Raw genomic sequence first — 17,209 nt, forward strand, 5'->3', positions numbered from 1 at the left:
CTGAGGATCCGTGTTTTAGAACCATATTTTTGCTCTGCTGTGGATCCACAGAGCAATGATCTGCAGCTACAGACGTGATATGTGATCTGTTGGGGAGTTCAGGTTGACCTAGTCCTAGTGCAAAAATCACGAGGAGTCATGCTTTGCAACCACGTTGTTGTGCCATTATGGCCCCCCAAAAGCAGCAGAGGCATAATTTTTGTGGGGCTGCTGTGTACTAGGACATGGTCTACACAGCACCATGGTAATTTTATTTTGTTTCAGTGTAAAAATCATAAGAATTCATGAGGATCCGCTTAAAATAATCCGGACCCGATTTTCACCCGGTCCCCCTGGCGGCTACAAACGTACTATTGAGCCGTGTTTGAGATTAGAAATCCAAATACGTTTTGCTTTATGATTTAGGACATTTGCAGAAAAGGGAGAAACACGGAGAGGAGAGTAGTACATAACACTTGTGTAATTAAAAAAACAACAACCCTTAATCCCTTTCGCAGACCAACAATACATCCACGCGCTTGCTACCAGACCCTTCTTAACCACAATCTTCTCATCTGGGTCCTACAGAGTTAAAACAGATCTCGGCTGTCCCAGGGCCGGCTGATTCCCTCCTCCTGATTGGCCGCGGCTTGGAGGCGAACCTCAGACGTCATGCTCGCCGTGCCCGGATGAGAACTGCGTGGATCGCCTGTAACGACGAGGTCGCAAGTGTGGCTGCAAAGTTGGGTTGGAGCGGTGGAGGAGCGCCAGAGCTCTCCCGGGAGAGAGAGCGAGGCTGCACCGGTTAGTGGGGACGCGGGCTCCTTTTTCCTTACTCTCGGTTTGCTAAAGGGAGGAGAAAGCGTGTGTGAGTCCCAAGCAGTTACTCAGGAGTAAGCCGCTCTAAATTTACTAAGACCCATCGGACTGCCGACCGGCTTCTGTTCTAGCAAGGAATCGGCCATTGCTTACTTGCCCACTGCTGAGTCCCAGGGAGCCGGGCTTCCTCCAAAGCTAAGGCCTGGTCAACCTATGCAGTAGGACGAGGCGGCGAGGCAGAGGGCTGGGGTGGAGGATCGGGGGGCTTCAAACCCCAGGTGAACGACCCCGTGCTTTGTGTAGTGGCGTTGTTAACTTGCAAATAGAAAAAACTCAGCCGCAAGTTAAAAGCCAGTGATATTTTCATGGAGCTTATTTTTTGACAGGTGGGAACGTCTTACTCTCACTGCTATTCTGTTTTCCTTCTTTATTCCCACGTTTTTCTTCTGCATGAGTAGTCTGTGCCTAATGCTGGCAAAGAGAAACTGTAGTGCACAGGTGTCAAACTCGCGGCCCTCCAGATGTTATGGACTACAGTTCCCATAATCCCTTGCCAGCATGATGCTGGCAAGGGATGATGGGCACTGTAGTCCATAACATCTGGAGGGCCGTGAGTTTGACACCTATGCTGTAGTGGAAGACTTGTCCCGTCAGTTGGATAGAGTGTAAGGCTAGGATGGCTTTGTGTTATTTTATTGCTTAATTTCCGCAGTGCTCCTTGGTCCACCCTTAGGAATTATTCAGGTTGTCGTAACTGGAAATGTGATTGATTATGTCTGAGCCCGACCAGTTAATTATGTTTTGTCGATGGTTTTCACAGGAGGAATCAACTAGCTGTTGTGGGTTTTCAGGGCTGTGGGCCATGGTCAGGTAGTTTTTCTCCTAAGGTTTCACCTCCATCTGTGGCTGGCATCTTCAGAGGCATGGCATGGTAAAATGTGTTTCTCTCCGTGCTGTTTTCCTCTCATTGCGGTGATCCTCGTGTGATTAAAAACAAAAAGTAACAGACTGCAGCCACTCAGCCTCGAAAACCCAGGAAAGCACTTGCTTAAATACCTCCACTTGAAATAGATGGGCCTTGAAGTTTCTCAAACATTGCCTGGCTTGTAAAGTTGACTAAACAGAGTTTGACTTTGGCCAGGATTAACCTGTCACTTAACCTGTGAATGGTTGTTGCTGCTTTCAGGTGGACAGTTTTGAATCACCAAAGCAGAATTATCTCAGTTGTGAAGGTTCTACTATATTAAAGATGAGAAGAAACACAGATTTTTGTGTTCAGTTACTTGGAGTTTTGTATGGGAATGTCCAGATAACTCAGCTGGGATGGGGAGTATTCAGTTATATTAGTGGGTGCAGTCTCATCTGACTTGTAATTTAGAGCCCCATCCAAAGGGTGTGTGTGCAAATTTGCCCATGGGAGTGGTGGAGCAGCCTCACCCGTGGATTCGTCCTTTCCAGGGCACTTACCCCAGTGCAAGGACAAAATCACCACCACCGCCCTTTCCTGGCAGTGGAACGTGGTGCAGGTTGCTATGGCAGTGTCCCTGCGTCTCTGCTGCCATTGGCGTAGTGGGGGTAGGCTGGGGGCAGACTCCTAGCCATTGCCAGCGGGCCACAATCTGAACTTAAGCCTTTTGCTGGCGTAAGTCCATCGTGGCCCATTGAGGCTTCTCAATGTCAGGAAGGTTGTCGTACTTTACGAGCCTTCCTCTGCCACCAGGAAGCCCCTTTGGGAGCAGCTGGGTGGTGCCATGGCCCCTGCCTCCTATGCAATTAGGGCTGATAATTTAGTTAGTACACAAGGAACTGAAAGCATGCATGGCTACCATAAGGCTTCAATGGCCCTGATAAAATTCTCTGATGAAGGCACTGCAGACCATAAGAATGAGCTGCTCTTTGAGCATCACTTGACCATGATGCATGTGTAGTAGAAGCAGGTCCTGTGTTGTGTAGGCTTCATATTCTCAGGATGCTTGTGGAGAGGAGAGTCTACAATGTGGGTTGGCTTTCTAGGATTTGCTCAAACCCTGTTTGTTTTTTGTTTTAAGATGCACCCTGTGCTGAAAGCTTTTGTTTGTGGCTCCATCAGTGGAACCTGCTCCACCTTGCTATTCCAGCCTCTAGATCTCCTTAAGACCCGCTTACAGACCCTGCAACCATCTGTCAATGGGTAGGTGCTTCAAATTTCTGTTGTAGCCTCTTAGGCTTGGGGAGTTACGAGGCTGGATGCATGCAGTGAGGAGGGGGAGAATGAAACACGTGTCCACAAAACCTGACCTGTTGTAAAGAGAAAATGATGTGGAAACAGGACCTGACTTAAGGCACAAAGTATTGTGAGATCCAGACAATGAAGGGTATTGTTTAACCTTCTGATTCTTTTTACAGGTCAGGTCGTGTTGGGATGGTCACTCTGCTATTTAAGGTTGTTCGCACAGAAAGCATCTTGGGACTGTGGAAAGGTGTTTCTCCCGTAAGTCATTTGTATTTCCGTTATGTTGCACTCATTGTATTGAACGTATTTTGTGTGCACTGCAATCGAAATAATAAGTAATAATGTTCAGTCCTAAGCAGTCCTACATCTGTCTTTGTCCACTGAAGTCTGGATTGAGAAGGGTTCAACTCTGCTCAGGAATGAACTATTAAGGGTTGCCATCCTAAGCAAATAGTTACCAGTGCAAGGGCAAGCATGTGCAATCGTGCTGCAAGACAAAATACATTTGGACAAAGTGTAGTGAGCAGCATTTGAGGTGTACTTTAGTTTGAGAAATGCACGTATTAAGTGGAAAAATATTGATAGCTGGTGTGTCTTGCCTTAATTTAATTTTGCTCAGAACTGTAGAAGAAAGTTTCTCTGTTATACCTTTTTATTTATTTTTTTGATCCAGTACCTGTTCAACAACTACATGATCTGAAGTCTTTTTAAAGTAGCTATAGAGTTTGCCACTGTACCTACTCTTTTCTCTCTTTTCTCTTATTGGTAATATTTTCCCAGTCATTTGCAAGATGCATTCCAGGAGTGGGGATTTACTTCAGCACTTTGTATATGATAAATCAGCAATTTCTGCCGCATCGGTTGCCTACAGCTTTGGAATCGGTTCTGCTGGGGGCAGCCTCTCGTACAATTGCTGTCGTTTGCATGTTACCTGTCACTGTAGTGAAAACACGATACGAGGTAACAGTTTGTACCAATTTCTTTTAAAACTGAGCATGTTTCAGTTGTACCATCTTGCCAATAGTTTCATAAAGCTGACAGACCTTGCTTGTCTGTGGTGTAGGCTGACTTTCTCTTTTTGGTTTGCAGAGTGGAAGGTATGGCTATGAGAGCGTGCATGGAGCCCTGAGAAATATCTACCGGTCAGAGGGGGTCCATGGCTTGTTTAGTGGCCTGACAGCAACACTCCTGCGAGATGCCCCCTTCTCTGGCATCTATCTAATGTTCTACATGCAGACCAAAAAGATGATACCTTATGGTAAGGTTGGCTGTAATAAATATGGAATGGGATGATATTCCCATAGTATGCTTGTCTGTTAATTTTATTACGTAGCTTAGAAAGGGACCTGGGACCTTTCTTAAACTGATCAACATGAGGAAAAGGCCTAAATAAACGTCCAAAGCATGAGTTTAATTTAGGGAAGTAGAACTAGATTGTACTTGTTGAAAATTTAAGTACCTTTTTTTTGTGGTGGGGTACACTAGATCAAGCTACTGAACCCTTTTCTTCTAGAATTTCCAGACCTTTTTGTGCTTTAATCTATTTCCTTCTCGGCTTCTATAACAGAAATTTCTGTGCATGGTTGTGTTTTAGTTCTCGTTTTAGTTTAAAACATAGTTATGTTTTACTTAATATGACTTTGGTTCTAGATTCTAATTTAAAATCTTTTACCTGGTCATACTTAATTTGTTTTAGTCTCTTGATTTTCGTACTGATTAGGACATAGTTCTGGAAACTTGCAGTCTGGTCTTGAGTGTATTTAGGAATAAACCTCGTTGATTTTCTCTCTGTGTAAAGAGTTGCTCTTTAATGGGAAAACTCCAGATGCAAACTCTAAATTATGTCATCTGCTGAGTAACTTTTTTAGCCAGATGTCTCTTAGCCAGATTGTTCCTTTTCACTGAAAGCCCCAGGCAGCTACAAACACAGCACATACCCTGAGCCAGCAGTAGGATGGTGGCATAATCAGGTGGACTGTTACTGGCAGCTTGCTCTACAGAAACATCTTACCTGATTGATATGCTGTAATTGTATTGTACTGAAATGCAACAACATCTCGATATGGATTAGAACGCCTTTGAAATGTCAATAGAACAGGGCAAGCTATGCTCGGTCTACAGATGGGGAAGAATGTAGCAAAACAGGATACAAAAGGCTGGAGGAATAGGATGCGATGGGCTTTCAGTGCAATCCTATTCAGAGTTACTCCACTCTAAGCCAATTGAAATGAATGGGCTTAGACTGGGGTAACTCTCCTTAGGATTGCAGTGCTAGTGAGTTAAAGGAAGGATTAAGCTTTTGGATACTTAAAGCTATCTTAAGTAGGGTGAGGAAGTGCTGTAATGTTTTTCTTTCTTACTGAACACAGGATACCAGGGCCACCAGAGGCAACCAATGGCAAACCACTTCCAAAGTCTCTTGCCTTGAAAACCTTATAGGGTTGCCATGTCAGTTGTGACTTGATGGCAAAAAAGGATAAAAAGATGGAGATATGAGTTGTGGGTGAGAAATATGACAGGTTGCCTAAAGAAATTGTAATCTCCTTTTTTGAGAATCTTCTCTAAGAAAGAGTTTGAATAAGCCTCAACTCTACTGTTGAAGTTTGAGGTAGTTTCCGTGGATGCTTTAAAAAAAACCTTCCTTCTGTTCATGATGTTAACGGGAATGACATGCCCCGCCTCTCCAACCGCTTGCTGTCTCACAGATCAGTTGGATCCAGCACTCACACCTGTAGTGAGTTTTGGCTGTGGAACTTTTGCTGGAATTCTGGCGTCTCTGGCTACACAGCCTGCTGATGTAATCAAAACCTATATGCAGCTGTCATCTGGAAAACCTCATCGGACAGGAGAAGTGATTCCTTTAATTTTCAGGGTAAGTCTGAGTTCTCAGTATTGTGTGTTGTAATCCATCTTTCAAGAATCTGGGTGGGCGATTTCTTCATTGTAGCTTTAGCAGCTTTCTCCTATTCTTATGTTGTGTTCGTTCCTTAGGTATCCCTGCTTTTTCCAAAAGATACAGTTAATGCCAAAGTAGAATCTCAGTTTTTGGATTAAAAAGAAAAGAAAAAGAAATTATGCCTGGTTCTGATCTGGTGTATGATGTTTTGCTGTAGAATTCTGTGTCTTTCTATGTGTGCATGTACATCTGTTCCCTGGATGGGAAGAGGTACAGCTACTTCTGAAGATACGTGCCACAATAAAATCTAAATTGAGCAACAGTTAGAATTTTGGTTTATTTTTCTTTGTACTTATTTCCTGCCCATCACCAAATCACTAATTGTAGGAGCTAGCTAAACTACAGGATCCGGATGTACCATTTTTATCACACTGTTCACAGATGGCAAAAGCATGAGTCTGAAGTAGGGACACTGCTCTAGATCCAGCAGGTTCAAGGAACACATCGGCTGTAAACACAAGGAACACATCGGCTATATTTTTTGTCCTTTGGACACAAGATTAAAGATAAGGATCTCTCTTGCAAAGAATTGGCCAAGTTTTCCTTTAGATCAACACTTCTTTCTTAGAAGCTCAGACACTAACAGGTTGGTCTTTAATCCCAGAAGTGAGGCCTAGCTGGGGGATGGGTACTGGTGTTGAAGTAGCAACTAGTAGGGACTGTAACATCCCTTGAGAAAAGGGCATCTGTACCTTTAAGGGCTTTCTTTAAAAAGGCATATGTGTATGCCATTGCCTTATACATTTTTATTCTGCCATTCCTCTAAGGGGCTCAGAGCACCATACATTGTTCTTCCTTTTTGTTTTGTCTCCACAACATTCTGGGTTGGGCTGAGAAAAAGAGAGTGGTCCATTGTCTCACAATCAGTTTCAAAGCAAAATAGGAATTTGAGCTTGGATCTCCCAGGCACAGAATTCCAACCACTACACCACACTGTATTCTGATTGATAACTGCAGCTCTAATGTGGCCTCCACCAGTTCAAGAGTGTGAACACTGGGTGTAACAATAGTGCTTACAACTTCCTTCTTGTTACAGGATCATGGGCTGGTTGGCTTCTTCCGTGGTGCTGTCCCAAGAGCTTTGCGACGCACACTGATGGCAGCAATGGCATGGACTGTGTATGAGCAAATGATGTCAAAAGTGGGCTTGAAATCTTGATTTTCTGGGGCTGGAAGACAAATAGCCTGACTTTTGTTCTTCTACCTGGTGAGAAGGAGCTGCGAACAATTTCCTATGGAAGGATGATTTGTTTCCATTGTGGGAAAGCATCGCAGTGTTGTCAGGCCAAGAAAGCTTCCCTCATCAAAACGGGAGTAGAGGGAAACACTGCTTTGATCAGGATGGTGAAATCATTCCAGGGAGAGCATCAGACCTGAGTTGTGAGAAGTGTTTTAAACTATGGTGTTGTATTTAAGCGAGGCAGCTAAGAAAGCTTCTGGAAAGTACTCTTCAGCCATTTAGGCTGAGAATCTTCAGAAAAGAACATAGTAAAGACTCTTGGTAGAGATATACTGGCAACTGGGACTTGTAGACCTTGAAACTTATTACTGTCCTTGTCAGCAAGTCCGGCCTCCTTGATTGTGTGATATCTCTTCCATTCTCTCATCTTTCCAGCATGTGGTCTAACATGACAAATGCATGTAAAGGGAGAAGTTTACAAGATTTACTTTGTATCCATCTCTTTTGTAAGGTACAGTTGGGAGTTAGAGACGAATGAACACTGACTGAAAACTGCTGTGGGAAACAGTGATTTTACCATAAGTTTACTCTGTTGAACAATGTAGCCCTGAAGTTTCATTTACATGTCCTTTGTTTTATTGAACACCACTTGATGTACTTAAATTGTCCTCATTAAGTGACCCTAAACTGATAGGGTTACTTTGCCCACTTTTCTGGGTTCATAAAACACGGGGGGGGGGGGGGGGGGACGGGACTATTTTTTAAAAAAACTTTACGAGTCACATGTAGCACTAATCACTTTTATCATAAGCACTATAATTTCACCATTGAAACCACACTTCCTGAAAACTGCTGCCCTGAAGTCTTGGTTAGTGTTTGGCTTTTGTCTTGATGAGTACTGCCTAACTGTGTCACTGTGCACTTCAGTTCATGGATTGATCTTAGAATCTATGCTTTCCTGTTACAATTGGCTTTCCTGAAAACTCTTATCCCAAACATTAAGTGGAGGGAAAAACTCTCTCTGGAATGTTTGTCTTGAAAACTGCAACCTTGTGTAATAATTTCTGCCAAAGTTGTTTTATATTTTGAAAAGCTTTAGTGACCCCTGCAAAGTTTTGAATCCTGTAAGCCTGGCTAGAAAACGTCCATCTTGACTTTGGGCTTGGAAGGAATTGAAGCAATTGAAAAACATTGTCTTTGGCCACTTATTTTTATGTAGTGGATGTCTATAATTTAAAAATGCTCTATTTTTCTTTTTTTAAAAAGCTTGCAAACATTTCCCTGTGACTTTATTTCCCTATGAGTTTATCCCTATTTTCTCTTGATTGGTGGTTCTTCTGCATCTAAAAAGAAGAGAGAGCCTGATGTAATACCATAGCTTTGATAATACTCCTTGAACAGGATATTGTTATGACCTTTGGTCCCTACTGCTTGCACATTATAAGTGCAGTTGAATGAACTCGAACTAAAAAGACATGCAGCACTGTTTGTCAAAATTGTATCAATACTGGAAGTCAAACCATTTAAAAGACATGAGAAAGGAAATTCAGTTAGGATAGTTTAATAATATATAAATTTACCTTACATGTGGGTACTAATAGGCTATTGTGAAATACTATGTGCAAGTGGAAACCTTTGGTTTTAATTAGATTACAAAAACTAGGGTGCCCATAATTGCTGGTATATGAAATTGTCCTTACTTTTGGCTACTGACAAGTCAAATTTTCAACAACTAACATTGTATGAAGCAATATAGTGGAAATACTCAGGAAGCATGTACCTTGAAGATCCACGGGAACAACGCTGTATGGAAGCATGTACCTTGAAGATCCACAAATAAAAAGCGCTGGGCCAACTCACAGCAATTGCCTAGCTGAAACTGTCTACCCCACTCTTTTGGGAGGGAGAAGAGAGCATTGTTTAGTAAGATATATCTAAAATTCCATAGACTTGAAATTTTGTGAAATTTCAGAGGCTGTGGAACTTCAGTGACAGATGAGCTGCTGTCACAAAATATCCCAAATATTTCCAGGAAGAGGATACTTTAAGGCTTGATCTGCATGCGTATATCTGCCAAGGTGAGCTCAGCTCTCCCCTCAGAGACTTAAACGGCTGTCCAACTCAGCAGATGACACGCCACTTTCAAACAAACACAATTACATTAAAACAGCTGTTTTAATTTTATATTTTCTAAATCAGAGTTGAATAAACGTACATGGCAATAGTGGCAGCTTGTGATGCTGATGTATTCCTGCCAGGCATGCAGTTGCATTTATTTAGCTATTAGTCTGCACCATCCAAAACATGTAATATGTCTCTAACTGGCAAACTGTAGCATAAAATGTAACCTAGGTTTCAAATCTGAGGATTGCGAATGAGTCTATGTAAAGTAACAAGCAAAGATGGCATTTCGGTCCTCAAAACATAGTTATGGTAAAATAATTCCTTTCAAAATGGTTTGGTTAAAGGTCTTGTATCTTTAAACAGTGGAGCAACTAACCTGGGCGAGGCTGACCAAAGGTTTTTTAAAGGTTAATAATGGCCAAGGAGCTTCTAGGTAAAAGTATTATGTAAGATTTTTATTCATGAAGTTGTTATAGAGCATCAACCTGCAACCTTTATTTAGGTTGCTGCTATTATAATGTACATGTTATCAATGTGTATGACTTTACAGAATAGCGAGACTATAAAACCCTGTGTTAAGGAGTTTATAATCTTTAATTTGACACAGGGTAAGCAACTGAAGAAGGAATAGAAAGTGGAGGACAGGGTGAATGGAACCAAATACTCAGTGTTATTAAAATATTTGTCCTATGTTTCAATAACACCAAAGCTTCAAGGGAAAGATACGGTAGGTTTTGAGGATAAAGATGGCATCCTGAAGGTGTTGTGGGAGGCAATACTAGGTACATGTTCTTGCACAGCTCTCACTTATTTCTATAGGGTAAAATATTAGGCTTGCCATTGAGTGTACAATAGCTTTTGCAGAAGAGATTGCCGTTGCCTCCCCAAAGTTCCTGTCTGCATTGGAATATGAAGGTTATATGAATAGATTACGACAACATAAGCATCAGCAAGAAGTTGGGTGGCACCACATTTCTTATCGGGTCCCAACAGCTGCACAAATAAGCAGAGTTAAAAAGAAACTTTGCCACTGGTGAAATGTCTTACAAAGAACGGAACTAATAAGTCGGTTAAGTGAGTTATAGATTGCAGGTGTTGAAAAGTTCACTGTTCTTGTCCTTTAGAGTGAAATGCCAGAAACAGCTCACAAGAAGCACATCTCTTTATTTTTATTCGCCATGCGTCTACTTCCTATAGGAGTTTCTGGATTTTATAATTTGCAAAATCAAAATGGAGAGAGAAGAGAAACTTCACTGCATTGGTATTTAAGGCATTTGATCATGCAGTGTGTGTGTGTGTGTATAATATATAATAAAATATCTAACTTAATATGTAATATAAAAGTGAGCCTTGAAGATGCTATTTGCATGTTACTTTTTGTTCCATTTTAATCTTCAACAACCGTCAGACTATATTCACAACAATAACAAAAGAAAGGTGGGGTCGGCAGCTGCAAGTGTGTGTGCAGCCTCACACTTTTCACCCCAGGCTGGTAGCCGTTGTTAAGGTGAAACTATCTCATGCGAGTCTTATCGCTCGTACTTTCAGATATCTTCACTGCCCTACTTTTAGTTAGCAAGAATCTGACTTCAGGCTATTTAAATTCATATTTTGCATTTTTACCCTGCCAATCTCCCAAGGGACCTAGATAAACATAATAAAAATACAAAAGTATAAAAACAATACAAAAATATAAACATTGAAATCAGCTAATAACAGGATGGCATAGCAACCTATCTGACAGCATAAAGTAGCCTAACTTCCGGCAACAACATAGGACGTCTCACCATAGAGAGCGAGGGCAGAGCGGCTTTCTACATCGTGCTATAATGGCGGCCTTCGAACGGAAATGAGGGCAAGGAACTGCGCGCTTTCGTGCAGTTCCTGAAGGACAATACGACTGTGTCAACGTCACTCCCCTTTTGGCGAAGCCGCCTGCGATTGGTGGTTGGGAAAGCTATATATAGACGTCATCCGGCGTCGCGGCCCTCTTTCTGTCCGAGTTCGGAGAGGCCTCCATACGGCGTTGTTCCCGTGTGAGTTACGCGCACGTGGGAAAGGGGCTATTGTGGGAGAAAACACGCGGCTGTCTCTTTCTGCGATCGCCGCAGAGGGAGGAAAGAGGCAGCCGGTCTTCCTTCTTTCCCCTTTAACTGGGGACTAAAGCCTGCCTGATCGGGAATGCTTTCGGAGCGGGTGTTGTGCCTGTCCTTGTAAAACCGCGGCCCGCGAGGTGGTGGTGCAGCTACATTCTTTTGGCCTTTATTTCTGTTGTTGGTGTTTGTTCCTCCGTGTGGTTCTCATCCCAGGCAGATCAACTTCCTTGGAACCGGCATCTGTTAAAAATCCAGTTCTGCAGCACCACCGAGCAACATGCATGTCGAAACGTTACAGTTAAATATCAGAATTGATTTTTGTTGTCCAAATTGGTCAGCTAAATGGCATCCAAGGCAGTGACCCTCAGCAAGCTTGAATGTGCCTATTGGTGTAGTAGTAATAAAATGGAGAGCAGTTAGTGTTTTTGAAAGCTTTGAAGCTGGCCATGTAAATAATCAGCCTTTTCATTATACTGTAGGGTAAACCTTTATATAACTCTGTTTAAGATACACTCCTCGGTGGTAATATTTCACACAGGCCAGTTTCTGATGAAGGCGAGGCTTTCTACTTTATGTGCAAGAAATGTTGCAGGAGTCTGGGCCTTACAGTGGCAGGTACTTTATGTAGACCCTACATCCCCCTACAAAGTAACTTCAAAGGGGTTTTTAACAATGAATTATGCAAACAGTACTGCTGTGTAAAAACAAACAACAGATTAGTTACAACACATCAAATTAAAAGGGGCAGATGAAACGGCATCAGAAGAACAATTTATGCAATATAAGAACTTTTTGGCACCTATTCTGATTGAAGAGGTTGAGATGGTACCCCATATAGTTTTTTGTTTAGGTATAATTCATAGCTTTTGATAGGAGCTCCCTTTTTTGTTTGTTACTGTACAGAATGACACCTTTAGATAATCAGGATTGATGCATAGCATGCTCAATACTCAAGTTGTTATGCTTATAAACGCTACAAAGTTCTTAATCTCTGCAGTTTAAATTCTTGTCCTACAGTACTTTACAACGTGTGCTTGGTTTGGCAATGGCAGTTGTTGCTACTACCTTTGTAGATAGCAGTCTACTTCTGAAAGTAACGAGGAGGGCAGAAGAGAAATGTTCCTAACTTAAACCCCTCTGTTGTAGGTTTCCTATCGTTGCTTCAAAAGGAAACTTTCACAATGTCCGGAGGCCTTGATGTCCTGCAAATGAAGGAGGAGGATGTCCTCAAATTCCTTGCTGCAGGAACCCACTTGGGAGGTACCAATCTAGACTTCCAGATGGAACAGTACATCTATAAAAGGAAGAGTGATGGTAAGTATGGTAGAAGGATAGGAGATAATATTTTAATTGTGGTTATTTGCAGTGATGTTAGTGGCTTCTGACCTAACATTACGAAGTGTTTTTATTGTTTTGTATCTGTAAACTGGTTTGATTTTAGTCTCATTCCTTGTTAAATATGGAAACAGAATTCTGAAGTGATGCTGCAACAGACAATGCTAATTTTTGTAAGTTTTGCGTTAGGAAGCCTTTGGTCCTGGTGATGTGATAAAGTAAATCAAAAGACGCTCAGATTCTTTAGTAATGTAGATATGATTCAGCTGAAAGTGAAGCCTGAGTGATTTCAGTAAAAATAAAGTACATTGTTATTGTAATCAATAATAAGTAGGTTTAGCTACAATTCAGGGGTCTGCAACCTGCGGCTCTCCAGATGTTCATGGACTACAGTCCCCATCAGCCTCTGCCAGCATGGCCAATTGGCCATTATGACAAGGTCTGATGGGATTTGTAGTCCATGAACATCTGGAGAGCTGCAGGTTGCAGACCCCTGTGCTACATAGAGCTGACTCCTGTATAGACTAAGGCCCCTTCTGCACATGCAGAATAGTGCACTTTCAATCCACTTTCACAATTGTTTGCAGGTGGATTTTGCTGTTCCACACTGTAAAATCTAGCTGCAAAGGGCATTGAAAGTGCATTGTTCTGCATGTGCGGAAGAGACTTGAGTTAGCTTTTCCATCTTGCAATGTAACTTGCTATTGCTTTTGATATTCTGACGTTATGGCTTGTTGTACCCCTGGGAAGGAAGTGCGAAGTGTGGGGTGTACTGTGGAAGAAGCAATCGCCTGTGATTCTTTCTTCCACAGATGGGAGTGCTTTCCACAAGCAGGAAAGTAAGTTAGTATGCAAAAGCTACAGTGATACCTAGAATTCATGTTTTGTTTTGTGTTCTACAGTTTGCAGGACAATGAAAGGCCTCTTCCGCACATGCAGAATAATGCACTTTCAGTCCACTTTCACAATTGTTTACAAGTGGATTTTGCTATTCCACACAGTTGCAAAGTGCATTGAAAGTGCATTATTCTGCATGTGCGGAAGGGGCCTTAGTGTTCTTTTCAGAGGGATTTTTTATAAAATGCTGTTATTTTCTCTGTTACATGTCAAACATATAGCACTGAACGGTGGAATAACAGTTGGTGGACTCTTTGTTGTTGTCTGATTTGCACACTATTAAAGCTCAAAGCTGAGGTCAGTTTCTGGCCAGTGAACTCTTGAGTGTCGGAAGTGTGCTATAGCAAAACACTGGCAGGATTTTCGCTAACGCCAGGAGAGTTCTGCTCTATGACTGGAGTTTGATAGTACTCACTGCCACATGCCAACCATAATAAATGGTTACTGTTAGTTCTTGAACATCTGGAGAATACAGACCGCCTTTTGAACTGATTGGTCACTTTGAATGGGAAATGGTGGCAAGCCCCTCTTGCATCTAAGCGGCTACAGGTGAAGGAAAACCACCACCACTACATAAAATGGACTGTCCTTCTAAAATAGACTATCCTCCTAAAATAGATTATCAGATCCTCTGAAGATGCCAGCTACAGATGCAGGTGAAACGTCAGGAGAGAATGCTGCTAGAACATGGCCATACAGCCTGGAAACCACACAGCACCCCAGACTATCCTTCTGTTTGCACATTCTTTTTTTTCTTGTGTCTTCATGTAATAGAAGTAGGGATAGAGGGTTGCACGAGGAAACCACATTTTTGCATGTGCCCTCTTATCCCTCCTAGACTTTTGGATCCAAGTGTGTTGGGCAGAGGCAGTTAGTAAGAGGCAAACAGTAATCCTCAGGTGGTTGGATTTTGCTCACTTCTTTCAGTCATCGTTTGTTTAGAATCTTATTACTTTGTGTTTAGGCATTTATATCATCAATCTGAAGAGAACCTGGGAAAAGCTGCTTTTGGCTGCCCGTGCCATTGTTGCAATTGAGAACCCTGCTGATGTGAGCGTAATCTCCTCCAGGAACACTGGACAGGTATGGGCATAGTTATATGAAGGATACCCAGACAGAATTTAACCTGCCAAGAACGATGTCCAGTATTCCAGTATATTTTTCTTGTGGGAACAAACTTTTCTTGTTGTGTTCTTGAAAGTTTGTAAACGGAACTTAAAGTAGGAGCCAAACGTGATTCCTTGAAATGATATATTGACTCAGGGTCCCTGAAAATGAAATGTAAATTGTTTTCGCATTTTTTTCTGCAGAGCTGCTATTTCAACTTCTTTTTTTAAACCTCCCTGCTTGTAGCGTGCTGTTCTGAAGTTCGCTGCTGCAACTGGTGCAACACCCATAGCTGGCCGTTTCACTCCTGGTACTTTCACCAATCAGATCCAGGCTGCCTTCCGTGAGCCACGCCTTTTGGTGGTTACTGATCCAAGGGCTGATCATCAGCCTCTGACAGAGGCATCTTACGTAAACATTCCCACCATTGCCCTGTGTAACACCGATTCTCCTTTGCGCTATGTGGACATCGCTATCCCATGCAACAACAAGGTAGTGCATATTCTGTACTTGTCTATGTTTCTCTTTTAGAGGCGTCTGCTAGATCTAAGTTTTGATTCATTTGTTCTGCAAGTGATAGCTAAATAGCCTTATTTTGGAAATGGTAGGGATGATTTGCACACTGTTAGAGCTCACAGCTGAGGTCAGCTCCTGGCCTGTGATCTGCTGAGTGTAGGAAGTGTGCTACATTAATGTCAGCAGGACTTTTCGCTAGCACCATAAGGACGTTTGGAGTCCAATGAATGGAGTTTGATAGTGATTCTTGCCACAGCTCTTCGGAAATAGGAAAAAGGAGAATTATTACTGAGGTTGAAACAGAACACCTGTTCTATGGTGGAATACATAAACCTCTGATCCTGAACTTGATAACGAGAGAATTTTACCTCGTAGTTCTTCTGTTCTGGAATGTTGCTGTGTAAAGCTCATCCTTTGTCAAAACTTGTTCATGTTTTTAACTTTGCTTATTGACTGCCTTCTTGTCTCTGTTACCTTTTAACATTAGTGTTTGATCCTAAAATATCTATGCCGATGTGTGTTTCAGGGGGCTCACTCAGTTGGTTTGATGTGGTGGATGTTGGCTCGGGAGGTCCTGCGCATGCGTGGCACTATTTCCCGTGAACACCCATGGGAGGTTATGCCTGATCTCTATTTCTATCGGGACCCTGAAGAGGTAAAATCCTTCAGATTGGTGTAGAATTGTTGTATGGTGGGATTTTGAGACGAAGATGGTTGCAGAATGCTTGAGGATATTCTACTGCAAAATAAAAAAAATTGCTTGCTTATATCAGAGTCCAAGAGCAGATGGTATTGCTATGTTGAAATCAGTGGTTATAAATTGATGGTGTATCTTGTTTGCAGATGTACATAAAGTAGCATAACTGGAAACTGGGATGGTGTCACTAAGAGGCAACAGGTGTAGCAGAAATGAAACCATCTGAAGGATGGAAACTTCATCAGTTTGACTCTTCCAGTCATTTGGTGTTAGCATAGAGGTGAAAAACAAGGTTTGCATACGCTTCACCCCAGTTTTATATTAATTTATTAGGGAGATTGCTTGCAATTCTTTTTATTGAACTGTTAAAGGTCTGAATACTAATGCTAGTAGAAAGAGAGGGCATAAATAATACTGAAATGGTTTGCACCACAAATCGCAGCACTTGGTGTGTGTCATAACAAGCATATGCACAAGCTGCTGTCACTTCCCAAATGCAAACTTGGCATAGTTTGGTCACTTTGCTAAAGGATGAATACTGGGGTGTTGTGGGGTTTCCAGGCTGTATGGCCGTGTTCCAGTAGATTTTCTCCTGATGTTTTGCCTGCATCTGTGGCTGGCATCTTCAGAGGATCTGAAGATGAATACTACTTTTAATTTCAACACTTCAGATTGAAAAGGAGGAGCAGGCTGCAGCTGAGAAAGCCGTGACAAAGGAGGAATTCCAAGGGGAATGGACTGCTCCCGCACCCGAATTCACTGCTCCTCCACAGCCTGAGGTGGCCGATTGGTCTGAGGGAGTGCAAGTACCTTCTGTGCCAATACAGCCATTCCCAGCTGGTAAGTACCTGAAAAATGGAACTGTGGTAAACAGGGTGAAATAGAAAAGGCCGAGATGTTTTTCAAGATGGCTGATTTCAGGGCTTCCTGCGGACAGATTGCCATGATAAACCTCTTGTAATAGGCACTGATCTGAAGCCAGGCTGTGTGGTGCTGATGTTGTCATCTTATAAATTCCTTATGATCATTTTATGTTTGTTTGTTTTCAGAGGATTGGAGTGCACAGCCAGCCACTGAGGATTGGTCTGCAGCTCCCACAGCTCAGGCAACTGAGTGGGTAGGGACTACCACAGAGTGGTCATAATATGTTCAGCTGCAGGAGTTCCAAGAATACAGTGAAAAAAAATGAAAAATAAAGATCTTTCTTATGATTAAGCCTGGCTCTCTTTTTTCTGTAGTGGTTTATTCTATGATCCATGTTTTCTTTTTCTCTCTCCCCCCCCCCCATATT

General features: G+C 42.3%; 2 protein-coding genes and 2 non-coding genes across 4 annotated transcripts; all 4 read left to right on the plus strand.

Moving 5' to 3' along the window:
• The first annotated feature begins 653 nt into the window (after window positions 1–653).
• Window positions 654–8,607, plus strand: SLC25A38 (solute carrier family 25 member 38). Its single transcript, XM_048511696.1, has 7 exons — window positions 654–783; window positions 2,847–2,968; window positions 3,184–3,268; window positions 3,791–3,970; window positions 4,100–4,268; window positions 5,716–5,882; window positions 7,003–8,607. The coding sequence occupies exons 2-7, from the start codon at window positions 2,847–2,849 to the stop codon at window positions 7,123–7,125; spliced, it is 846 nt and encodes a 281-aa protein (XP_048367653.1). The 5' UTR covers window positions 654–783; the 3' UTR covers window positions 7,126–8,607.
• A 2,549-nt stretch (window positions 8,608–11,156) lies between these two features.
• Window positions 11,157–17,133, plus strand: RPSA (ribosomal protein SA). Its single transcript, XM_048511472.1, has 7 exons — window positions 11,157–11,306; window positions 12,513–12,680; window positions 14,563–14,681; window positions 14,952–15,197; window positions 15,748–15,876; window positions 16,590–16,758; window positions 16,968–17,133. Exons 2-7 carry the CDS (start codon window positions 12,548–12,550, stop codon window positions 17,060–17,062), a joined length of 891 nt encoding a protein of 296 aa, XP_048367429.1. The 5' UTR covers window positions 11,157–11,306; window positions 12,513–12,547; the 3' UTR covers window positions 17,063–17,133.
• On the plus strand, window positions 13,867–14,023 carry LOC125441391. The gene has a single exon (XR_007245847.1). It is a non-coding gene; the product is annotated as a small nucleolar RNA SNORA62/SNORA6 family (small nucleolar RNA).
• LOC125441392 lies at window positions 15,320–15,479 on the plus strand. The gene has a single exon (XR_007245848.1). It is a non-coding gene; the product is annotated as a small nucleolar RNA SNORA62/SNORA6 family (small nucleolar RNA).
• Window positions 17,134–17,209: the final 76 nt, after the last annotated feature.

This window comes from Sphaerodactylus townsendi, linkage group LG11, assembly GCF_021028975.2.
Source record: "Sphaerodactylus townsendi isolate TG3544 linkage group LG11, MPM_Stown_v2.3, whole genome shotgun sequence".
Taxonomy (NCBI): domain Eukaryota; kingdom Metazoa; phylum Chordata; class Lepidosauria; order Squamata; family Sphaerodactylidae; genus Sphaerodactylus; species Sphaerodactylus townsendi.

Excerpts from the sequence above, each read along its gene's own strand:
- RPSA (XM_048511472.1), top strand. The coding sequence starts at position 12,548 with ATGTCCGGAGGCCTTGATGTCCTGCAAATGAAGGAGGAGGATGTCCTC. Across the intron at positions 15,877-16,589 it reads TCTATCGGGACCCTGAAGAG|ATTGAAAAGGAGGAGCAGGC; the intron begins GTAAAATCCTTC and ends TCAACACTTCAG. Across the intron at positions 16,759-16,967 it reads AATACAGCCATTCCCAGCTG|AGGATTGGAGTGCACAGCCA; the intron begins GTAAGTACCTGA and ends GTTTGTTTTCAG.
- SLC25A38 (XM_048511696.1), top strand. The coding sequence starts at position 2,847 with ATGCACCCTGTGCTGAAAGCTTTTGTTTGTGGCTCCATCAGTGGAACC. Across the intron at positions 2,969-3,183 it reads CTGCAACCATCTGTCAATGG|GTCAGGTCGTGTTGGGATGG; the intron begins GTAGGTGCTTCA and ends TTCTTTTTACAG. Across the intron at positions 5,883-7,002 it reads TGATTCCTTTAATTTTCAGG|GATCATGGGCTGGTTGGCTT; the intron begins GTAAGTCTGAGT and ends TTCTTGTTACAG.